The 26,741-nt window shown below is 34.1% G+C and overlaps 1 protein-coding gene across 2 annotated transcripts in view; it reads right to left on the minus strand.

Annotated features, from left to right (window-relative positions):
* PEX3 (peroxisomal biogenesis factor 3) overlaps positions 1-26,741 on the minus strand; it is a 38,406-nt gene that overhangs the window by 4,387 nt on the left and 7,278 nt on the right. The window contains exons 2-10 of one of the 2 annotated variants that reach the window (XM_036906835.2): positions 20,799-20,930; positions 16,791-16,872; positions 10,563-10,606; positions 9,286-9,410; positions 8,931-8,997; positions 8,773-8,827; positions 8,048-8,216; positions 6,392-6,462; positions 4,306-4,428 (exon numbers count right to left, since the gene is read on the minus strand). In XM_036906835.2, the coding sequence (XP_036762730.1) occupies positions 4,306-4,428; positions 6,392-6,462; positions 8,048-8,216; positions 8,773-8,827; positions 8,931-8,997; positions 9,286-9,410; positions 10,563-10,606; positions 16,791-16,872; positions 20,799-20,930 (868 nt within the window). The remainder of the gene's footprint in view (positions 1-4,305; positions 4,429-6,391; positions 6,463-8,047; positions 8,217-8,772; positions 8,828-8,930; positions 8,998-9,285; positions 9,411-10,562; positions 10,607-16,790; positions 16,873-20,798; positions 20,931-26,741) is intronic. The other variant, XM_036906836.2, reaches the window with a different exon arrangement.

A 26,741-nucleotide genomic window follows, 5' to 3' on the forward strand; every position in this document is an offset into this window, starting at 1 on the left:
TCAATATAATACTTTATCCACTTAAGCCTAGGGCTACACTAGAAATTTCCTTTTAAATATCATGAAAATCCTGAAATCATAATTTCATAGTATCTAACCAGTGTGTTATGCTGAAATTTGAGGCAATGCTAAAAAGAAAAAAGGAAGTGGGAGATTTATGCATTACTGAGGAAATCAGGCATTATTCTCTTTCATGATAACTTTGTAGCATTTTTTAAGATCCGTCATTTTTTTTTTTACTTGTTTGATGTCTCTCTTTATATAGAGAGAATTTCAATAGAAATTGAAGCTACTGCTACCATACAAGGTCTATGAGATTAGGTACCATGTCTATCTTACTATATTATCCCAGCCTTAGTAAAGTGCCTGGTGAATAGTGTATGCTCTATACATATTTGTTGAATGAATTAATAAAAGCCTGCATTTATCCATTGCTACGTCCCACCCCAACTTCCACTTTCTCAAGTCCTTCTTCGCAAAGCAATCAAAGTGATCCTACAGTGTAAATACCATGTCACTCTCAGGACAGTTCTCTAGTGGCCCCAACAGCATGCTCAAGCTGATAACTGTAATCTGAATGTCCTGAATTCTCCAACTTATCTCACCACATTTTTCCCTAGTTCTCTCTCTTCAGGACCACAGCAGCCTTCTTCCAGAACCTCAAGTATAGCTGGGTCCTCCTATTTTCAGTCTTTCCCTTGTGGCTTCTGTCCTGAATGTCAACTGCCCCATTCCCATCCAAGGACATACCTAATAGTTGCTCCTCTTTTACATCGCAGTTCAAATTGTTTCCTCAGGGAATTCTGTTTGACTTTCCACATTTGTTCAAATACTTCTATTATATGTTCTTTTCTTTTATAATACTTAACATAGTTTTTACAATTATGTTTATTATCTATTTCTCCTTCTAGGTTGTAAGATCCATGAGGACACAGACCTAGTACAGTTCCTGATACAAATAGATGTTGGACAAATGGACAAATCGGCAATTTCTATGAATTATCTCTTTGTGTCTATGACCATTTCTTTGGGTGTTTCCTTCCTTAACTGATGTGTATAAAATGCTACTAACCTCTCTGTATGACATATATGTTTTGCAAACATTTCCCCAACATATTATTTGCATTTAATATTGATTATAAAGCTAATAAAGTTGTTTGATCTGTAAGTTTTAAATTTTACATCAAACCTATCATTTCCTTATATAAAATTCTTTACTTAGAAAGACTTTCTTCATCTTGAGATCAGACAAATATTTACCTGTTTTCTACCAGTTCATTTACTTCATTTTTTACTGTTTAAAGCTCCTGGATTGTTTTTGCTACATGAATGGTATTAAAGGACTCTATCTTATTATTTTTATAATAGTTCATTGTAAAATGACTGTCTTATCAACACTTATACATGTTATATCTCTCTTCCTCCCCTTCACCATATGCTAATATCCTGTATATTTTAGAACCTGTTTCTGGATTTTATATCCTATTCCACTGATTTATCTGTTTTATGAGTAACATATTGTACAAATAACTGCACCTTATATATTCTATAGGGAAAGTACATTCATTGCTCTACTTTTTAAATAAATTCTTGAATATTCTCAGCCCTTTATTCCTCCTGATCACCTTCAGTATTAAATTTTCAGTTTCAAAAATATCAAAGTAACCACCCTCTAATCCCATATGGGATTTTGATGGTACTTTGACTACATTCATAAATGAATTTTGGAAGGCTAACTTTATAGTTAGTTGATTCTTCTATTGTTTCTAAGTATAAAACCTTGTTACCTTCACATAATGATAATTTTTCTCCTTTTCCAAAACTGATAATCATTTTCTGAAGAATTTAACTTATAAAATCAAGAGTTAACTAACAGTTTATTATATATTAATACATGTTCAGCAAGTTTTCTATTTGCAAGTAAATACGTAAAAATCAGTGGTGTTCCTGAATTTGGTTCTCAAAATTGGTCATTTCCTAGCCTTACTGCACTGGTTACAATGATAATGATGCTGAGTAAGTATGTCAGGAGTGACCGTCTTTATATTGTTTTTGAATTTAATGGAAATAATTCTAGTATTTACTATAAAGTATGATACTTGCTTTTGATGTCAAATATTCTTTTAACAGTATAAAACATTTTATTTCTAGATGTTTTATCAATAATAATTAGTTTTACTGAATGCCTTTTCAGCAACACTGAAGATGGATGTTTGTTTTTTGTCCTAATAACCTATTAATGTTATGGATTACTATAACAGCTTTCTTAATGTTTCAACCCTCCTTGCATTCTTAAAATACACCATAATTAATTACAGTGCTGGAGAATAACTAAAAATTCTAGGCTCTAATGTGAGACAGAAAGAGTGGTATTTGGCTTTACTACTTATTAGTTGTTTGACCTCAAATTATTTAGTTTTTCTCTTAGTTTCCTCACCTGTGAAAAGAGGAAAATACTAGTCCTTACTTCCTAGGGTTGTCTTAGAATTCCATAAGATAATGTTCTGAAAAATACCTGTCCTCACACTTGGATAAGGAAAAAGTAAGTACAGTTAATACTATTGTTGCTATATATTTCTGGACTTCATTTTGGTATATTTTATTTGGGACTCTTATGTCTATATTCATGCTTTAAGTTTGTATTCTATTGGGTTATTATGGTGATAAGAAAGCTTTTGATTTTTAAATATTTATTACATCTATTTTAACACACACATGTTATTTGCATATTATCTATATAGTACATAAATATATACATATATATAACAAATACATAATTTGAACTTTTGTTAGTTTGCATCACTTTTCAGTTGATTCTCTTGAGGGTTCTGAATTATTAACTGTAGTACATATAATGAGATTTTGTCTCTTTGACAATAGTAAAAATGTGTTTTTTTAAAATTTATTGTGGTGACTAGAAATTTCAGATGTTAAACAAGAGGAATGACTATAGGCTTAGTGGGAATGTTTCTAGTATATTGCATTATGGGGTATGAAGTTGGTTATTGACATGAAAGAGAAAAATTTAGACTGGAACTATCTACTGAATGCCTAGCGTGTGTAATGAAATACCAAAAGGCGTAAGAGAGTCTCTGATTTTGAGAGGTGGCTTACAATGTAACTAAGGAATAAGAATCTAGTTCAAGGTAAAACATGTAGGATGTACATGGACGTATAGGTAATGAGTACTACAGGAGTTCATAAAAGGAAGACTATCAACAATTGATGTGACTGTAATGTACTTTTTATAATTCTTAAGGGTGTTAAGAGCAAGCATTTGTTCATGTTAAACTATTATAAATCTTTGTTACCACTCATGAAATACCTAATACTTTGCTAGGTAGAGATTACACTGAAATTGTATATTTGTATAATTTAAAGAATTTCTAAAAAAGATTTTAGGATGCTATTTCAATTGCTTCAGAGAATAAATTTTATGGGCTTAAGCATTCCAAATCCCCAATGTTAATTGCAAATTATTCTTTTCTGCATAAAGAAGGGCCCCAGAGAATTGGGCAAATAATCTCTTGCCCTATGTTTAAGAATTAAATTGGATATTGCACTTATTTATGGTATCTCAGTTACTATTTCCCTTAATTTTAATGGGTAATTTTATAGTCAGTTAACATTGATTTAGTATCTATTATTTTGGATTTAATATAAAATGCTGCGAAATAGAGGTTCTTAAAAGATCCATAAATGCTCATGTTGAGATGATAAGGATATAATAAAACTGTAAGATACCTTTTGGCGGCATGAATTCATTGGTTAGTAATAGTTATGATTAGTAACAATTATACTAACTAAATATTTCCAATCCTACAATATGGGCTGAAAATCAATACTTTTATACAGTTGTAGGAGATAATCCATCAAATGGGAATCTATATGAATGACTGGTTATTATAATGACTAAAGTACTGAATTATGTAGGTCAATTATGGCTTGCAGTACTGGAATGATAATAGAGAACACATTAAATCTTAAATACATTCACAGTTTTGTATTATAAAGCATTTAAAAAAACCCCAATAATTGGAATTTGGGCTATAGGTAGCTGTCACAAGTTAAGTACTTCTATATAATGGCAACATTTTTGGAAGAAATGAAATTTTTAAGTTTGAATCCAGAAGGAGCTTCAACTAGTGAAGGAGTCATTGGTTTAACAGTTTATTTTTTGAAAAATGAATAATCAAATTTATCCACTAACTTTTTTTGTTACCTGGAACAAAAGATAAACAAATATAAAACACTAATTTATTAGAGTGTTCATTAGATAGATAACATTTTTACATTTCATCTTACCTATTCATAGAGTTACCACATTGCAAGTCCTGTTCCGTAGGTCGAAAGAACTCAGCCATGTTGTCTAGCAGTCTACTAAAACCTCGGTTTAAACAGGTATTCAAAACTGTACTGAAATCTGGACTACACAAAATGAGAGGTATAAGTTACTTTTTAGATTCTCAAAAGGAAATAAATTTAATAAATATGTGGTTACCTTTGATAGCCACCAACATTTCTAGTCACAATCTAGTTTTTATAGTCTAAAACATTATAAAAATATATCAAGAAGTCAGTCTTTAAAAATTAAGCATAACAAGTGAGTTTAGCACAACCCAATGAGAATATACATCCACTTACATTAGTCAGCACTTTGTACAATGTATTTTTTAAAATATGAATAATTGTATTACTTCTCTTGAGGAAACTCTTGAGGAATCCTCTTATGGTCACAGATTGTGTTGCTTACATACTCTGTCATGACATCCCAGTGAGACAGAAAACTTTATTTTACTTGTCATGTACAGGTGAGGAACTGGATAACTGAGGTTTGAAGAAATTTGTCCAAAATATGAAATTAGTAAATGAAAGAGCCAAACTTTGAACCCAGGCCTTTCTAATCTTAAAGTTCAAAGTCTTTGTTATACCATATTAGTACCTCACAGAAACTCTTTGATATAAAGATAATGTATGTGTGCTATGAAAGTTAGAAAATGCCTAGTTGAACATATTAGTTCTATCCTTGACATACATAAATCTCAATCCAGACTGATTTATGGGATTGGAGGGCTAGGATTATAAACGTGGGAACTACTAGCACACAGAGAGTAGCTGAAGCAATGGAATTGCATAAGAATGCTTGGGGCAGCTGAGGATGAAAAAAGAATAAATAACTGCTTAAAGGAAAGACAGACATAGAGGAACCTAAGAAGAAATTATCTGAGAACTGGGAGAAAAGTTAGGAGATTAAATGGAGGCCACATTAGAAAAGAATTTCAAGAAAGCCTTGATCAATGGTGTCAATTATTAAAAAGGTAAGGTGAACATCACAGGTGCTCTGGATTTGGCAAGAGATCACGGATGACCTTTTCTAGAGCTTTGTGGAGTGACCTGATGGAAACCTGAATAACAAAAAGTGGAGATCACTACTATGGGAAAGCAAGGGATGAGAACTTGATGGATTCAGATTTCAGTAGCTGACTTTACCTAACAATTTGCTGATTTCTTCAAGACCATAAAAAAATATTATAAGCAGAAGATATAATTTCCTCAGAAAATAGAACTAGATAAAATGGTCTTAAACCATCTTGAGTTTAAAAGAAACTTCAATATTTTAATCACTTAAGAAAAGGTGGGCAGGACTTTTACACTGATAAAACTGCCTCAAGGAGTTTAAGTGGCTAAGCTAAGGCTGAACAGTTAATGAATAGCAGAGCCAACCTTGAATCTAGGTCTTCTAGTTTTCTAATACAGAGTCTGGTGCTTTTTCCATTTTGAACACTCTGGCTGTCTGGGTTATTTAAAATAGTAATCTCAATTTGTGGAATATGTGAAATTTTTATCATTAAAAGTTTTAGGAACACTATAGTCTATCCTGAAAGGGTTAGTAGTTCTCAAAATTGAGTGTGTGTGTACATTAGCATGTGTGCATATGTACATATACATGAGGATTAGCCTGAGATGGCTGGCTCTGGCTCATAAGACCATCTCTTCTCAACTCCCCAAGTCAGCACTGAGGGACTTCAACTTGATATTCAGAACTGCTGTGGCTACAATTTCAGTTTCAGTTTTTTGTTTTTTTAAACAGAGGTAGTTTTTAAAAATATTTACTAATATATACTGGGTATATCAAAGTCACCCTTGAAAACTTTTCTCAAGATATAAATGCTTAACTATCTTCCAGTCCCTCGACTAGTATATCAGAATCTCAGGCCTGGGAAGTAGGTGAGCAAGGCATGGGAAATCCTACCTAAAGGCAGGGAGTAGATTCAGAATTTAATTTTAACAAAATATTATATTGAATATGCTGTTCAAGAAAAACTAAAAAATGGTCATAAGTACAACTAAAATAGAGACACAGGTTTTCTGTTACATGCAGTATACATACCTTTCCAACATGTCTCTAGTTTCATTGAGTAGTTTAATAGTGGTAACATCTCTAGGAGAAAGCCCACAGGCCTGTGAAATTAAAATGTCATACTTCAGGCTTTCAAATATTAGCACGGGGTTGTGATGAAACTAATCATATTAATAAACCCAGAGTTCATGACATCTAAAAGTCTGCATTCTGTCAACAACCAAAAATGTAAAATAGTAAAAAACTGGAAAGGTTCATGTGTATAGGTAAATAGTAAGTAAAATTATACTTTGTAAGATCTTTGTGCATCTGGGACCTCTTGGACACATTTCTAGAATATATTTACAAAGAAAAAAATAGTCTTTGAGGTTGCAGAGGTCTGTGATTTTTTTTCTTTTATTGGTAAGACATTTTATCAGGATATATATGTGCCTTTTTTCATCAAATCTAGCCTATTTTGGGGCTCTGTTTTTTTTTTCCAATCTGAAGTTTCAGGTTTTAATTACATTCAGGTTAAGATTTGTTCCCTCAATCTTTTTTTCATCTGTTCTTTTGAGTCATATTCTTTCAAATCATTTTCTTTCTTTAGTTCCACCACTGAATTTTAAATTTTGGAAACTGTTTTCATTCCAGAAAGCTTTTTTAATACCCTTATTTCATTTCTTAGAGATACTAAGTTGCAAGTAAGTTTTCTCCTGTTATTTCATTAATTCTGTCCCATCTGTTTGCTTGTTCAGTTTAGCCTCTATCCTGTAGGGCACAGCCACCTTCAATATGTGCAATACTTTTTTGGCCTACTCATGAATGCAGGGTCACTGAGCACCAAAAAAGGTCTACCTTTAGGGTCTCTAGGAGAGAGTAACCTGCAGGTAATGAAAAACATGGCAGTTTTTTGTTCTAACAGGGTATGGCATAGGGGCCTCCCTGCCTAGGGCTGCTCTAGTTGTCAAGTGAGAGATATTTTCTTTCAACTGCAAAGAATGGGTGTAACCCAGTACATATGAGAAAACCAGTAATTATTTGTAAATGAGGTATATAACCTACAATCTTTGGCATGGTTATTACTCTTAATCAATGAATAACATAAATCACAACTGCCCAGGACACACCAGTAATGTAGCAACATCATAGTTGATAATTGTTAGATTGGGCCATCTTTGTTTTTCAACTGGATGACTGTAACTTCCTTCAGTCTATTTTGATGTTGCCACCATTGATTTATTTTAAAAAGCAAATGTGATTGTGATACTGGCCTGTTAAAACTTACCTTTGTCTATAAACTGAAGTTCAGATTCTTTATATTGGCATACAAAGCTCTTCACGATCACGTCCCAACTCTCAGCTCTGTGTTCTGCTACTTGATATCATACAAAAATGCTCTAGTCATCTGAATTGGTTTTCTAAGTTCCCCAAGTGTAATGAACTGGTCTTACTAATTTTATATGTCACATACCTAATAACCAATACAAATTTGCTAAACATCTAAAATTATAAATGTTTCTAACTACAAATCAGTCACATTTGCAGTTTGTTTCCTAAACTAATGAGGTTGTGTTCTAAGTTATTGAAATATGTCTTTCAATTACTTCACTTTCAAGAAACTCAGAAATCTAAATTTTAAGAGATAGAAAAAAAAGTTTAGAGATAAAGTAAACTAGTTTAGTTAAATGATCATGTATTAAGTACCTGAACTGCCAATGGAGTTTCTTCATCTGGCATCATATAATGGCATAATAAAGATCTCGATCCATCTTTATTAATCCAAGAAGAAGATTTATGCTGCTCAATGAGATTTCTGATTTCTTTTAGTTTTTGCTCCAAGTCCAAAAGGGACAAAGAATATTTAAGTGAAACACTAGAAAGAGAGGAAAGGGACTTGGGATAAATTGAAACTATACAACGCATCCTACACACACTCTTTTCCTAACAGGTTACTATCTGAGGTTGTTTTATACCGTCAAACCTGAAACTGCTGACTGTAAAATCACTAGGGTAAATTAAGAAATCAGCCATCATTTGAGTCATTATTATGCAAAGACAAGAAAAATCCTGCTGCAGATTTCACAAGAAAATTCCCACTGTAATTATAGATATTACTAGTATAAATGGGAGATAAAAGCCTCAGAGGCAGATTTTAAAGAAGGTCTTTTATCTTATAACTCAACTATTTCTAGTTTATTTGGAAATCAATCAATAAACAATATCACTAAAACTTTCCCCTTAGTATCAAAAAGTTGACACTAATGAAGAAAATGAATTCCACAATCAAACACCCCAGAGCTGTGTCTGTATTAGGTTACAAAGAATTTCATACACCACCATGTCAAGTCAAAAGCTTTACTAGAACAATTCCAATTTTTCTTTCATTCATCAGAATGAGGAAGTCAGAAAAGCCCAAGCAAAATGCCTACCTTCCTAAAATCTTCTGCACAGCTTGTTTTATGACAGTGATCAATTCTGTCAGGCCTGTTAAGGAAAAACAAACATAAAAGCCTTGTTCACATTTTAAATTCCTCAGCACAAGTGAACAAATTAAAATTAGTATACAAATAAAAAATAAGAATCTTACCATCTCCAAGGAGGTGTTGAATACTTGATAAATATTGCTGTTGGACATCTGGGGGAGCAAGAACGGTCTGTATGACATAGAAATAAGCTTAAATTACCCATTATTAGTAAATAAATATTATTTACAGTACAACTTGAGCTGAGATTTTTAGAATCTGAAATGATAAGAAAAATAGTATTCTTTAATACAAAAATTTTAAAGTTACAAAATAAGTTTCAAAAATAATAATGCTAAAAGTTTACAATCACCTGAAATACAAACATACTTATTTTATATAAATTATCAGCATAAAGAATATGCAGTTGAATTTTGAACCCCTTGAAATAAAAAGCATGTCTAAGTCTACTAAACTTACGGTGCCATTTTTGCCAACTGCTGCATTATCCAGGTAAATATATCCACCAATTATGTTTAACTGGACTCGCAAAAGAACAACCAGCATACAAGTACTATATACAGCTACAATACTTCTTGTGAAACCTTCATAGAGAAAAGAAAGCCATTTGGTACTATTATTAAAACACAAAAAAACGTGTAAAATCATGAACCATCCCTATGGTTATTTTTTCATGAGATGACTTTAAAAATACATTTGTGAAAGTTTCAAGTACAAAACGTATCAATTCAAAATATTTCGCAGACTATCCTTAAAACTTGTTTAATATAAATTATGATGATCTCTTACTTCAAACAATTACCAATAAAAACAATAACCAATTTGAGTGAAGGGTAATATGCTGTTAGCTTAGAAAGGGGAGTAAGAAAGGACTGGGGAGCACTGAGAGTAGCAGCCTCAGAACTCTTGAGTTGTTCAGAAAGCTAGAGTAAGGGAGTACGTTCAGAGTAAGGGAAAAGGGCCAATCATGGGAGAACTCAAGCTTTCAATGGCAGGAAAAGGAGGATGAGTCCATTAAAGGTCTGGAGAAAGATACAGAGAGAGGTAGCTAAGAGGTCTAGGAGGAGGAAAATGTCCAGTGGATTTGGCAACATGGAAGTTACTGCTGATTCTTGTGAGTTCTGCTTGGGTGGAGACACAGGAGGGGAAGCCAGGCTGTAGTGTGCCAAAGAGTGGGAGTGAAGAAAAGGTACACAGAGATCTTTGGTATTACATCAGGGGTGGCTGAAAGGAAATACAGAGTACCACAAAGGTTTAACTTATTTTCAAATAGGCAAAGCTTAAGCATGATCTAGTTGATAAGGATTGGTTGAATGTCTGGGAAAATGTAGGAATAACTGATAGTATGAAGTTCTGGGTCATCGATATATATGCCCCAGAGCAGCATTTTGTTTCTAATTATTATCACCAATGAAAGTTTGCATAGACTATCATAGTAAAGTTACTATCTGGATGGAATAAAAACTTTGAAGTATAATATTGAAGGTAGTATTACATAATATGGGCATATATAGTCTGGGATGAGTTTATGTATTATCATAACAATAGCACTAATAATACCACTGCAATCACTAACATTTACTGAGTATTTTCTATGAGTAGACATTGATCTACGTGCTTTATGATAATTACTTAATCCTGACAACTCTTTGAGGTAAACAAGTGTCATCCACAAAACAGCTATCCCTTTATAGATATTCTAAGGATGTGCTGTCATACAGAATAGGAAGGCTTACTTATTATCTTCAGATCCTCCCATATTTCTAGCTTGTTTGAAGGCCTAAAGAAAAAAAAAATCAGAAAATAATAATCAGGCAATCTACAAGAAAATGTGGAACTTCACAGCTCTCTGTTTAATTGTATTTTATTACGGGATAACTGCAGAAAACAAAGGCCACAAGTTACAGTAAAAAAATAATCATCATTTCAGTAACCCATGATAACCAGTTCATTACTACATAGGTATATATCCTAGTCTTTTTCCTCCTTCTGAACGTATGCATGCATGTATTATAAAATCATATAGGAAAAGCAACTGTTTTTTCTTCTCTCTACCATTTTACAATGAAGTAGATCCTATTATCCTTCAAAGATAAATAATGGAGTACTTTTTGTTTTAAAGTATCATTATAAACACATGAATTTAAATATATATTTGATGTATTTCAGCCTATTATAGTTATTACTCTTATTGATGTTTAAATTGTCCATCGTTGACCACTGAGGGAACTATTCAGGTTCATTCCTGAATCTTTTTGACATGACCCCCATTAGTGTTTGATAGCTTTATTGTTTACTGACACAAAAAGTTGTTCTGGGTTTATCTTGTTCAATTCTTGCTACAGACCTGAATCACCCATTTCTCCATCCTGGCTTCCTGAAGTGGGGAATGGAAGTCTGAGACTGCCACCTTTGATGAAGGATATTCATTGCTACTGTGTAGGTCATTACTTCTAAGCCTTTTCAGAAGACTAAGGCAGTAAATATGTGTGCATGTTTATTATTCATATAAACATATGAATATTTATCTATTCAAAGAGATAAAATACATCATGAATTCATATTGATACTTCTAATTCAAAATTAGTACAGTACGGTTTTCAACTTCATTTCACTGATCATTTATCTGTATTTCTTTTAGCCCACACTAGAAATTAGTGAAACCAACATAATTACTAATTTGCTTTGTCCCTCACTCTATGCACAATAGTCAGAAATAGCAAAAGAAATACTGAAAAGAGTTTAAGGTTTTTGTTTTTTCAATTCTGCGTGCCCTAAGAGTGTACAACTTTCTGTGTTAAAGTCACCTAGCATAGTTTCTGTCTTTGTGGTTATACCACCAACTAGATACACATTTATGTTAATTAATTTTATTTATTTTTACTATCACTTTTTAGACATTTTTTAAACATTAAATATTGTTTCATAAGTAAAATATTTATATGGTTCCAAATTCAAATTTATACAACACAGTATATTCAAAGAAGTCTGTTCCTATCTCCCTTTAGTCTCTCCCTTCCTCATAGGTGACTATTAAAAAAATGTACTTTAACTTGCCATTGTTTTGCTTTATTTAAGTAAATGTATATATATATTCGTATCTGTTTCCTTAGATATATGGTAGCCTATTATACACATTTTTCTTTACCTTTAAAATATAACAATATATCCTGGAGATCATTCCATAGCAGTACACAGGTAATAGTAATCTTTTTTTTTTTTTTTTTAAAAAAAACACAGCATAGTTTTAACCACAGCATAGTTAAGTCCACAGTGTGACTACACCATGTGGATGGAGTTCAGTGTTTTCCATACCACTTACATGGAAGGACCAGTATTTTTTTCTTTCTTATTTCCAAACTGTCATAGATCAATACTTTTGTAAAATTCAATGAAAATAAATTACTATAAAAATGAAATAAAAAGTCATAAATATATACAAACTATAAGTGCATATTCTTTATTTCATATTCATACATACATTTATATTTTAGTAAGTTGAGCTGCCATTACAACTGTGGGATATTACTAGCTTCTTATCTTTCTTCGCTACTGAACAGATTCTAGAGCTTCCATTACTCCTTCGCTAGATGGCACAGGTTCAGAAGATATGAGTACAGACTGCAAAGTATCGCTGTTGCACCTGTAAGCCATTGCTGAAGCCTTGGTTGGAACGCCATATTTACTCTGATTAAAATGGGAACCAACTAAAATTGAAGAAGGTGTTTTAATGCAAGTAAATCACATTTTCTTTTGACTGTCACTTCAGAGAAATTTCAAAGTGTTTTTTTATATAAACCCAAATGAAATAAGAAAACAGCAGTCAAAAATTTCAATATAGGAAGTACTTAATAGCAGCAGTCTGTGGAAGGACAAATTAGGGCATTTTTCTTGGATCTATTTATTTGGGGTGATGTGTTGGGAGAGGACAGAGAAACAGCCACCCAGGACATTTCTTCAGGTTGGCATCCACCATCACTAGACCTTAAAAGTAGATTTTTTTTTTTCCTGTAATAGTTTAAGGGTTTATTTTATTATTTTTATTTTGGTATCATTAATGCACAATTACTTGAACAGCATTATGGTTACTAGACTCCCCCTATTATCAAGTCCCCCCCCATATACTCCATTACAGTCACTGTCCATCAGTGTAGTAAGATGCTATAGAATCATTACTTGTCTTCTCTGTATATACTGCCTTTCCCATGTCCCCCACCCCCCGCTACATTATGTGTGCTAATCGTAATGCCCCTTTTTCCCCCTTATCCCTCCCTTCCCACCCATCCTCCCCAGTCCCTGTCCCTTTGGTAACTGTTATTCCATTCTTGGGTTCTGTGATGCTGCTGCTGTTTTGTTCCTTCAGTTTTTTTCTTTGTTCTTATACTCCACAGATGAGTGAAATGATTTGATACTTGTCTTTCTCCGCCTGGCTTATTTCACTGAGCATAATACCCTCTAGCTCCATCCATGTTGTTGCAAATGGTAGAATTTGTTTTCTGCTTATGGCTGAATAATATTCCATTGTGTATATGTACCACCTCTTCTTTATCCATTCATCTACTGATGGACATTTAGGTTGCTTCCATTTCTTGCCTATTGTAAATAGTGCTGTGATAAACATAGGGGTGCATATGTCTTTTTCAAACTGAGTTGCTGCATTCTTAGGGTAAATTCCTAGGAGTGGAATTCCTGGGTCAAATGGTATTTCTATTTTGAGCATTTTGAGGAATCTCCATACTGCTTTCCACAATGGTTGAACTAGTTTACATTCCCACCAGAAGTGTAGGAGGGTTGCCCTTTCTCCACATCCTCACCAACATTTGTTGTTTTTTGTCGTTTGGATGTTGGCCATCCTAATTGGTGTGAGGTGATATCTCATTGTGGTTTTAATTTGCATTTCTCTGATAACTAGCGATGTGGAACATCTTTTCATATGCCTGTTTAGACCTTAAAAGTAGATTTAAACTTACAAGTTAAAAGACAAGTAAGTTCTGGAGACCTAATCACACCACATGGTGAGTACAGCCAGTCATAATGCATTGTATACTTGAATTTTTAAGTAAATCTTAAGTGTTCTCATCACACACACAAAAATGGTAACCATGTGAGGTGATGGATATGTTAATTAGATTGTGGTAATCATTTCAGTGATTTCACATTTTCAAAAAAAATGAAAAAAATTCATCTTATTATCATTTTAAAGATTCTTATTCCAAACCTAAGTAGAAAAACAGAGAAAAACACTTTGCAAAAATTTATTTCAAATGATTTGTCTGATGGAAATCAACTTCAAGTTAAATACAAGATTATTTAATGTCACTAAAGTACCTGTTTTAACAATTAAACTAATCTTGTCAAAGTATTCTACCTCTCCTGTGAAGGAGGAGGATGTCTAAGATTCTTGGCCATTGAAACTTGACTGCCATTTTTCAATCTTCAGTAAGAATGCCAAGTATTGGAAACAGTGATGGATGTTTATTTCCTATTATAAAACTGAAAAAATAAGACCAGCAAATCTGTTACTTCTTTCTGATTAGTTATCCTAATTAGTTTAAAGAGAAAATTAACTTGCTTGACTTCTATGAATCCAGAGTTGACTGAAAACCAATAGAGAAGCAGTCATAAGATTACAGGCCTTATTTAATCACATCATGCAAGGGCTCAAGCCTCTTCTTATGCAAATATTTTTGAAATGGATTGCAAATAGTAATTTCATTATCAAAAGGAAGACAAGAAAAAAATAACATTGAGATATTTAAAGAGGAAACAGTGAATAAAGAATACTGTTGCCCACCTTAAACTCTTAGGAATTTAAGAAATTCTCCTTTCTGTGTACTAGCAGGAAAGTCACTTTCTTTAAAACTGTCTAAGATTATCCATCAAAATTAATCCTTTTCTTCTCTATCCTCCCACATATTCTCCCCACATTTTGCTTTTACTTTTTTGCCATAGACTAAACATAGTACATCTTGAATTATGATCACTTATTTCATATACTTCCTCCCTTGGGCATCAAAGTCTAAAAGGGAAATAGAGACCTTATATTAATTGTCATGACTCTCCTAAAGCTCTTTGAACACAGGGCCTTGCAGCAAACATTCACCAAGAAGGAAGAATGCCACTGCTTATTGTGTCCTGTTATAAAAAATGCTATTATTACTTACTTCATTTGTCTTGTCTCTCCAATAAGACTAAGACTTAAGGCAATAAAAATCTATTTTCTGTATCCACTATTTACATACATGCAGGAGGCAATTAAGCATTACTTGTCTGACAGCAATCTGCTTATATGTTTCTTCTTCATATAATTTAAAGAATTTGTAAACTGAACCGAACATCTGTAAGTAGTGGTGAAAGTGTGTCAACCTCCAAGAATGATGAAATTTAGGGGGGAAACCTTTTATCACTAGCATTATACTTTAATCACATTTTTAAACAATCCCAAGTAAATCTATTGTTATTTTGGGAGGTATTCCCTGAATATAGAAAGTGTTTTCAAAGAAATGTTCCAGCTTATTATTTTTACCTGAGAAGTAAATTCCTATCTGCAAAATGGAGATGATTAATACCTGCCTCACAAGGATATTGTGGAAATTAAATGGGAGGATGTGTGAAAACTAACTTAATTGTTAAAGACAGATCAGGCGCATGCACAGAAGGTATCTCATATTGCAACTGGCACAGAGAGAGACACTCCAGAAACAGCACTTCCTTCCCCTGGCTACTGCAGAGTGATTACGTTAGATAGAAAGAGACAAGAGCAGCTAGCTGGTGGGGGAGGAGAGGAGATAAAGTTCAAGGAAAACCTGCCCAAACTGCCCAGGGAGGGGGTCCCACATGATGACAACAAAGGCTTTGCAGAGAGATAACCTCTTTGCCCATCAGGACCAGGCCACACTGGTCCCAACCTGATCCCAGTGTGGGCCCGATCAAGCAAAACTGTGAACTTCCCAAAACACACCTCATCAAATGAAAGGACATCAGCACTGAGAGGGATGGCTATACATAAGCACCTGTCAATCAAATAACCCCACCTTGTCAATCAAAGAGGTGCCTCTTAGCCAAAATGCAATATATAGGCCTCGCGCCTAATGGATGGAGGCCTTTGTCTACCTTGACTCTGGCCTTCTTTTCTGTCAAACTGTATTGAAATAAAACTTTCACTTTACTTTGCTACTGTGTCGCTGCCTTTCAATTCTTTTTTGTGGCAGGGACAAGGACTGAGGAGAATAACTCAATCCATAACAATTAGAAGGAAACAGAGTATTTCAGTAAGGCTACAAGGATTAAAATTTTTTTTAGTGAAACCATTTCATCCAACTTATTCATTAAAATGAAAAGCCATTTCCTTCTGGAAGTCTCGTCAAACTAACACAGCATCCCACTAAATTACTATACCCCAGCACACACTGTACTCCATATGTAAGGTCATATGTGGGCAAGTGCTCTCTACACAGTAATCTGTCATGGTAAGGTAAATAATTACTGTATGCTCTTGTTATATTTTTATTTCATCTGTTGATAATATAAAGAATAAGATCATATGCCTTATTTATCTAAAATATATGTTCACATGCTTTACCTATTAAACTGTAAACTCTTTAATAAATACAATGCTTAATATAATTTAGCTTCACAATATCTGGTTTAGGAACACATTCCATAAGTAGTCAGTAAATTTCTGAATAAGGTCAAAGTGATATAAGATTATTTATTTGGAAACCAGAATACATATAAGTATTGTTGACCTAAATACTTTATGCATCAAGATACAGCATAAACAGACAAAATAAAATATGAACTCAATGACATAGTTAGTAAATATTTTTTCTAAGTAAGCCCGCAAGTTATAAGTTTTAATTAGAAAGAGAAATAAGGAAACAAAGACTTTCAAAAAGTATTTCAGTTTATCCTATAAATTTAAGTGCAGTATGTAAATTAAAAACACTGTATGTTGCATTTACCTGTTTTTTAGCAGAGCTGTGAGGCTCTCAGAGTTGAGTTGCTGCATTAAGGCCTCTTTCAGTGTTGGAAGCATGGATAGCACTGTAATATGAACAGAAAATCAGAAAGTTCACAGGTGATATGACTGCTCTCACTGAGAAATTCAGTGTTTTAGGCTGTGTGACAGAACTAGCAACTCATAAGGGTTGGAAGAGAAAGTCAGGGTTAGAATTTTCAAATGATTAATAAAAACTGATGACATACTAACAAGTAATTTATCTGCTTATGTTAAATGAACAAAATTATGCATACACTATGGTCATAGTAACAAATACACATAGAAGAAAGTATGGGAAGAATTATTCCCAGATATTAACAGTGGTGGGTTTGGGCTATGGATGGTGGATAAGTCTTTCTTTTCTTTTCTATACTCTCTAAAATTTTTCACAGTGAATGTTTATTTCTGATATAATAATATGATCAAAAACAACATTATAATCTTTAGCTATACTTTTTGCTTCATATTTTATTTCTAATTTTAGAAAAAAGTTTACTTATTGAACACCAAACAGCAGTAAGTATTTATTATGACCTAGATAAGTATGTATCAGGCTATGAATTAAGAGCTGCTGAGCTGTGGTTTTGGTTTTGCCAATGGCTACTGCCTGTAACTCCCAAGAATAACACGAAGAGAAAATAAGATAGAGTACTCTATGGAGAAAACATTCCATGTAATTTATAGGAGCTTTATTTACAGCTCTACACATGGTATACGATGGGTTAGAGAAATGCACATACATAAATTTAAAATGAGTTTCTAAAACTAAATAAATAATGATGAAAATGAGAAACTATCAAGAGATCACAAATGCCACATTCTAAAAGGTAAAACTTCAGTGTATAATTTTTACTTCTTGACTAGGTGAGACATAATTACAAAATTTCTATTATTTTTTTCTATAGACAATTCAGCTTGTAACTGACTCTAGGTATTTATTTCAGTGCTGCACCACGTAGCTTTAGTCTATTTCCCCAAGCTGTATGATTAAATCACCTAAGTCATTTAGACCATTAACTGAAGTAGCAGCTCAGAGCCCAAGTACAACGTAGCTTGTCTCTTAACATACTTGGTATATATATCTAACCCAAACATGATGTTACCTTACCAAGAAAAGGCAAGGCTGGAGTCCTAAATTCACAAAATGAAGTTAGTATGGAACTGGTTTAAAGATTATGTGGTATAACAACATGATTTAAGAGGAGTCTCTTCAATAATTCTCCTGAGAGATAAGAGTGTTTTACTTTCCACTTCAGCCTATTCAACCAAAGACAGTCTGGTCCTTTCTTCCAGCCATTGTATTAACACTGAACAAATATGTTTCTGTATTCACTTGGATACAGCATTCATGTCTTCCCTTAGCCAGCTGGTCTCCATGATAAACGTCCCCAGTCCAACCGCAAATCACAAGATGATCCTTTACCAGCCATTAATTTGTGTAACCCTGAGCAAGTTACTTGACCTCTCTGGGCCTTAGTTTTCTTATCTGTCAACTGGAGTGACATTGGATCTACCTTATAGGATTGTGGTAATCATTAATTGAGACATATAAAGCATTCAGCAGAGTGCTTTCTTTGTATACAGAAATGCTCAGGGTTAGTGCTTATTATTATCCTTATTTGGCTTCTTCTGACACATTCTAGTTTGTATCTTCTTAACATGTGAGTGGCAGAAATGGACCTGAACTCTGACTACTGCAGAGCATGCAGTAACTACTTTTGATTTGAACTACAAACTTCATGACTGTAGTCCAAGATTAAATTAGTATTTCTAGAAGTCACATTCTACTATTGTTCATAACAAGCTTTTGCTCAACTAGACCCAATTCTTACTCATATAAATCCTGCTTCCAAGCAAGCTTGGGTAATTCCGTATCAGTACAAATGACTTAATACAGAACAATTCATTTATTCCAGCCTATCACTTATATAGGACAAGCCTATGTTGTATCCTTAAACTTCATTTATGGTGTCAGCTATGTGTCCAAGCACTGGGTCTTGTGTAAATTTGACCTAAATCTTCAGTAAAATCATGAAGCCCATAAAGCCAATGAGCAGGGCACAGAAGCACTTTGTTAGATGCTATCTTTCAAATGGGGACCAACTTTCTGAGTAAAAAAACCAGCTATATTTAAAAAGAACTGTATTTTTAACTATGTCCATTACATCCTATTCAGAAGGGTAGAAATTTAATTATATGATTTCTAACCCAGTTATTAATGCATACCAGAAGGTTAATTTGGAAAGTTTCTCAGTGAACCTCTATTTTGGCTCCTAGTGATCACCATGTTTTATTTTTAATTGCCTGTGGTCAGCTCTGTATTCATCTGGGGGTTGTAATGCTCATGGAAATGTGCCACCACATCTTCTGCTGGAAGGAGCATAGTAGCTGCCAGCCCTCCGGATCCATCACCGTGTCTGTGCTGCTCCCAGCCCGTGGAGGTGCCTGGTGGGGCTTCTACAGCAGGTCCATTCCCATGGGACTCCTCCACCAGGGAACTTTGTTTTGAGAACTCCTTACTGGCCTGCCAAAACTTTTTTAGAATTGAGCCTCCAACTACCTGATCGTCCTTCCTTTTCCCTCTCTACTCGCATGTCAGACCTGCACTGTGGTCTAAAGGCTTTCCTTGCCTACTTCTGCTTCCTCCCCTTTATTCTTTGCAGGTGCTTCCCTCAATAAATCCCTTGCACATTTAATTCCATCATGGCATCTGCTTCCAAGAGAACCCAAACCGACACAAGGATCCAAGTCAAACTGAGATGTATTTTGAGACTCCAGGAGCTCTCTGTTTCTATTTTCTGAAAATCTGAGTAATAACCAGAAATAAACTGTTCTTATTCTCTAAAAATTCATTAAAATATCCTTGTAGCACCACCATATTGAATGCTGAATATTAATATTAATTTAAATAATTATGTAATTTAAAAATTTATCATTTACTGGATATTTAGTATGCATCAAGCACTTTATGTTCATTATTTCATCACATTCTCACAAAACATTTATGAAGTGGGTTTTATGATGATCACTGTATAGAGAAGAGAACTGAGATTTAGATTTGCCTAGAGACATGCAGATTGACAGGGCAAACTGGGATCTGAACTCACTGTGCCACATCTGCATTGTCATTATTTACAGTATTTATGATTAGTTTGCTTTATAGAATACAATATTATTATTTCAAATATTAAAAATAAACTCCAGCCATAACTGGATGTGTCTCTTAACCTCCTTAATCTCACCCCCTTTAACAGTCAAATGAGACTGAACTAAAGTCCTTTCAACTCTGAAAAAATTTCTTTTAAAATTGAACAAGACCCTACCTTTATAAATTCTTTCTAAGTTAATTATCCTTGAAAGAAATGTCAGAGAAAGAATTAAGTTTAAAACAATAACAACCATGTTTGACGTGGATTTGAGAACTATTTTTTTAAGGAGTTATGCCAGTTATACCTGTTCTCTTCAAAATTTGGCATTTTTGCATTGCCCCTTCCACTGTATTGGTTGGTTTCTCAACAGATGTCACCTCCTCCAAGAGGCCTGACTCTCCTGACTGCCCTATCTTAAAGAGCATCCCCACTCCTCACACAGCTTTATTTTCCTTATATACATAGCAGCCATCACTGTCTCTTTATTTGTTGTTTATTTTTCTCTCACTAGCATATAAACTTTGAAGGTCAGAGTATTTTTTGTTTGTTTGTTTACCATCTATTTTCCAATGCTGGGCACTCCAAGTATTTGTAAATGAATAAACAGAATGAATGAACAGGCTTTTATATTATATGATTTATACTGATTTTTAAAATCTACATTAAATGGTATATTTCAGTTAAATCATGTAAGTACTGGCTAGATTTATCATTCTCCTTTGCCCTTTGCCTTTTCCCTTAAGTCTGTCCTTGGAGGTATGCAAATTAATACAAGCCATGAAGCAGCTTTTTTCATATATAAATATTTCTCTTGGCCTTACCTGTCATATTGCAAGTCCTCTGGTTACTTTCAAAATGATACTGCCTCCGTGCCTGGGCAATATATTCCGCAGCCTCCCTTTCTTGTATTTCTCTGATTTTCTTCTGTCCGTATTTCCCCAGGATATATACTCCTAAAATTATTTTTAAAAACAAGCTAGTATAAATACTCTACCTGGCAAGGTTATCATTTAAATTTGAAGGAGGGATTAAACAATTTTCAGATAAGCAAAAGCTGAGAGAATTTATCTCCCACAAACCACCTCTACAGTGCATTTTGGAGGGACTGCTATAGATGGAAGTATTCCTAAGACTAAATAGATGTCACCAGGGGAAATAAAATCACAGCAAAGTAGAAAAATTAATTACTAAGCAGATGCAAAATCAAATCAACTACCCCCAAAGTCAATCAAGGGATAGACAAAGACTACAGAATATGATACCTAACATATAAAGAATGGAGGAGGAAGAAAAAGGAGGAAAAAAAAAGAACCTTTTGGTTGTGTTTGTAATAGCATACAAAGTGACTTAAATTAGACTGTTAGATAGTAAGGGAATTACCCTTGAACCTTTGGTAACCATGAATCTAAAGCCTGCAATGGCAATAAGTACATACCTATCGACAATAACCCTAAATGTAAATGGTCTGAATGCACCAATTAAAAGACATAGAGTCACTGAATGGATAAAAAAACAAGACCCATGTATATCTTGCCTACAAGAGACTCACTTCAAACCCAAAGACAAATAAACACTGAAAGTGAAGGGATGGAGATATTTCATGCAATTAACGGGGAGAAAAAAGTAGGAGTTGCAGTACTTGTATCTGACAAAATAGACTTCAAAACAAAAAAGTAACAAGAGACAAAGAAGGACATTACATAGTGATAAAAGGGGTCAGTCCAACAAGAGGATATAACTATTACAAATATCTATGCACCCAACACAGGATCACCTACATATGTGAAACAAATAGTAACAGAATTAATGGGGGAAATAGAATGCAATGCATTCATTTTAGGAGACTTCAACACACCACTCACTCCAAAGGACAGATCAACCAGACAGAAAATAAGTAAAGAGACAGAGGCACTGAGTAATGTATTAGAACTGATGGACCTAATAGACATCTACAGAACACTTCATCCAAAAGCAACAGAATACACATTCTTCTCCAGTGCACATGGAACATTTTCAAGAATAGATCATACACTAGGCCACAAAAAGAGCCTCAGTAAATTCAAAAAGATTGAAATTGTACCAACCAGCTTCTCAGATCACAAAGGTATGAAACAAGAAATAAATTACACAAAGAAATCTAAAAAGCCCACAAACACATGGAGGTTTAACAACATGCTCCTAAATAATCAATGGATCAATGACCAAATAAAAACAGAGATCAAGCAATACATGGAGACAAATGACAACAAAAATTCAACACTGCAAAATCTGCAGGACACAGCAAAGGCTGTGCTAAGAGTGAAGTATATTGCAATACAGGCCTACCTCAGGAAAGAAGAACAATCCCAAATGAACAGTTTAAACTCACAATTAATGAAACTAGAAAAGGAAGAACAAATGAGGCCCAAAGTCAGTAGAAGGAGGGACATAATAAAGATTAGAGCAGAAATAAATAAAATCAAGAAGAATAAAACAATAGAATCAATGAAAGCAAGATAAACAAAATAGATAAACTCCTAGCCAGACTTATCAAGAAAAAAAGAGAGTCTACACACATAAACAGAATCAGAAATGAGAAAGGAAAAATCACTACTGATACCATAGAAATGCAAAGAATTGTGACAGAATACTATGAAAAATTATAACAAACTGGATAACCTACAAGAAATGGACAACATTCTAGAAGAATACAACCTTCCAAGGCTGACCCAGGAAGAAACAGAAAATCTGAATATACCAATTACCAGCAAGGAAATTGAATTGGTAATCAAAAACTACCTAAGAACAAAACTCCTGGACTAGATGGTTTCACTGCTGAATTTTATCAAACATTCAGTGAAGACTTAAATCCCATCCTCCTTAAAGTTTCCAAAAAGTACAAGAGGCGGGAATACTCCCAAACCCATTCTACAAGGCCAACATCACTCTAATACCAAAACCAGGCAAAGACACCACAAAAAAAGAAAATTACACACCAATATACCTGATGAACATAGATGCAAAAATACTCAACAAAATACAAGCAAACCGAATTCAAAAATACATCAAAAAGATCATCCATCATGTTCAAGAGGGATTAATCCCAGGGAAGCAAGGATGGTACAACATTTGAAAATCCATCAACATCATCCACATCAACAAACAGGACAAAAACCACATGATTATCTCCATAGATGCTGAAAAAGCATTTGACAAAATTCAACATCCATTCATGATAAAAACTCTCAACAAAATGGGTATAGAGGGCAAGTACCTCAACATAATAAAGGCCATATATGACAAACCCACAGCCAACATTATACTTAACAGCGGGAAGCTGAAAGCTTTTCCTTTAAGATCGGGAACAAGACAAGGATGCCCATCCTCCCCACTTTTATTCAACATAGTTCTGGAGGTCCTAGCCATGGCAATCAGACAACACAAAGAAATAAAAGATATCCAAACTGGCAAGGAAGAAGTCAAATTGTCCCTGTTTGCAGATGACATGATATTGTACATAAAAAACCCTAAAGAATCCACTCCAAAACTACTAGATTAATATCTGAATTCAACAAAGTTGCTGGATACAAAATTAATACACAGAAATCTGTTGCTTTCCTATACACTAATGATGAAATAGCAGAAAGAGAAATCAGGAAAACAATTCCATTCACAATTGCATCAAAAAGAATAAAATACCTAGGAATAAACCTAACCAAGGAAGTGAAAGACCTATACTCTGAAAACTACAAGACACTCATGAGAGAAATTAGAGAAGATACCAATAAATGGAAATACATCCCATGCTCATGGATAGGAAAAATTAATAGTCAAAATGGCCACCCTGCCTAAAACAATCTACAGATTCAATGCAATCCCTATCAAAATACCAACAGCATTCTTCAGTGAACTAGAGCAAGTTGTTCTAAAATTCATATAGAACCACAAAAGACCCTGAATAGCCAAAGCAATCCTGAGAAGGAAGAATAAAGCTGGGGGGATTATGCTCCCTGACTTCAAGCTCTACTACAAAGCCACAGTAATCAAGACAATTTGGTTCTGGCACAAAAACAGATCCATAGACCAATGGAACAGACTAGGGAGCCCAGATATTACCCAACCATATATGGTCAATTAATATACGATAAAGGAGCCATGGATATACAATGGAGAAAGGACAGCCTCTTCAACAGCTGGTGTTGGCAAAACTGGACAGCTATGTGTAAGAGAATGAAACTGGATTATTGTCTAACACCATGCACAAAAGTAAACTCAGAATGGATCAAAGACCTGAATGTAAGTCATGAAACCATAAAACTCTTAGAAAAAATCAGGCAAAAATCTCTTGGACATAAACATGAGCAACTTCTTCGTGAACATATCTCCCCAAGCAAGGGAAACAAAAGCAAAAATGGACAAGTGGGACTATAACAAACTAAAAAGCTTCTGTACAGCAAAGGACATCATCAGTAGAACAAAAAGGCATCCTACAGTATGGGAGAATATATTCACAAATGACATTTCCGATAAAGGGTTGACATCCAAATTATATAAAGAGCTCACATGCCTCAACAAACAAAAAGCAAATAATCCAATTAAAAAATGGTCAGAGGAGCTGAACAGACAGTTCTCCAAAGAACAAATTCAGATGGCCAACAGGCACATGAAAAGATGCTCCACATCGCTAATCATCAGAGAAATGCAAATTAAAACCACAATGAGGAATCACCTCACACCAGTAAGGATTGCAACCATCCAAAAGACAAACAGTAACAAATGTTGGGGAGGATGGGGAGAAAGGGGAACCCTTCTACACTGCTGGTGGGAGTGTAAAATAGTCCAACCATTGTGGAAAGCAGTATGGAGGTTCCTCAAAAAACTGAAAATAGAAATACCATTTGACCCAGGAATTCCACTCCTAGGAATTTACCCTAAGAATGCAGCAACCCAGTTTGAAAAAGACATATGCAACCCTATGTTTATCGTAGCACTATTTACAATAGCCAAGAAATGGAAGCAACCTAAATGTCTATCAGTAGATGAATGGATAAAGAAGAGGTGGTACATATACACAATGGAATATTATTCAGCCATAAGAAGAAAACAAATCCTACCATTTGCAACAACATGGATGGAACTAGAGGATATTATGCTCAGTGAAATAAGCCAGGCAGAGAAAGACAAGTATCAAATGATTTCACTCATCTGTGGAGTATAAGAGCAAAGCAAAAACTGTGCCACAAACTGTATTTGTTTGATAAATGTAAAAACAGCAGCAGACTCACAGAACCTAAGAATGGACTAATAGTTACCAAAGGGAAAGGGATTGGGGAGGATGGGTGGGAAGGGAAGGATAAGGGGGAAAGAGGGCATCACGATTGGCACATATAATGTAGAGCGGGACATGGGGAAGGCAATATAACACAGAGAAGACAAGTAGTGATTCTATAGCATCATACTACACTGATGGATAGTGACTGTAATGGGGTATGTGGTGGAGACTTGATAATAGGGGGAGTCTAGTAGCCATAATGTTGTTCATGTTAATTGTACATTAATGATAGCAAAAAAAAAAAACACAAAAAAATCCCAAGCTAGTATATTAATCCAATTCATCAGCATATTAACAATTACAAACAATATTTTTAAACCACTATTGATATAGAAGGCTTATATTAGTGAAAAGCTAAAAACGGCAACTTTTAAAAACCTAAAGTAAAATTAAGAATTGTGACTTAAAGAGAAGGGCATTTAAACAGCCAATGACACATGGGTACATAAGGACTAAGTCTGAAGAAATAAAAAGGAATTAAGTTTACAAAGTCTGGCAATGCCTTAAGTAATGAAGTGGAGACAGTCTAATGTCTAGCAACAGGGAATAGTTTAAGTAAATTATGTATATAATACATATAATAAATTATGTATATAATTCCATATGATGTAATTTTATGTAGCTATTAAAAACCACATTGCTAAATAGTTAATGACTCAAAGAAATATTCATTTTATATTGCTAGATCATAAAAATAAGATCCTGGAAGCTTTGGTTTTTAATATAAGTAGGTACACAGAAAACCAGATGGGTTTTAATTTTTAATATATAATAAACAATGATCATTCTTTAATAGTGGAATTGCAGGTGATTTTTTTTCTTTAGTTTGATTCTCTGTGGTTCCCATATATTCTTCAACTAACATATAACACTTTTAAAAAATATAAGATAAAAACTTTAAAAGGAAGAATAAAAAAGGTAGGTAGTCAGGAAGACATCTAAAACTAGTACCTAAGTGAAAAGGGAGGGAGAAGAGGGCACAGAAATTCCTAAATTATAACACTGAAGTATAAAAATATTGGTGGGGTCATGTAGCCTGTAATTTGCTTGAACACATTTGAGCATAGACAGTAGGATATAAATGTACAGTCCGGTCTATGTCCTGGGGGCAGTTGTCCTGGCTGGAAATGTGAACACTCAGGAGTGGTTAGTTAGCATTTGATGAAAAGCTACATTCCACCGTTTAAGCACTTCAACTATCTAGCATATAGTGAGTATAGGATATGAATTTTCACATATTAAATTAGTGGTGTTTAAGTTACTGGTGTAACTACAACAATTTAATAATATTCATGTAAACAAGAATATATGAATCTTGAACATCCTTCACCCTTTGGAATGGCTTAGCCTCATATCCTCAGCTGCTATTTTGGGGGATTCTTAGTCAAAGGAGTTAACTAAATGGCTAGTGGAATCTTACAGCTAGAATACTGTTGCATTTTCTTCAGGTACA

The sequence above is a fragment of the Manis pentadactyla genome, chromosome 12 (genome assembly GCF_030020395.1).
Source record: "Manis pentadactyla isolate mManPen7 chromosome 12, mManPen7.hap1, whole genome shotgun sequence".
NCBI lineage: Eukaryota > Metazoa > Chordata > Mammalia > Pholidota > Manidae > Manis > Manis pentadactyla.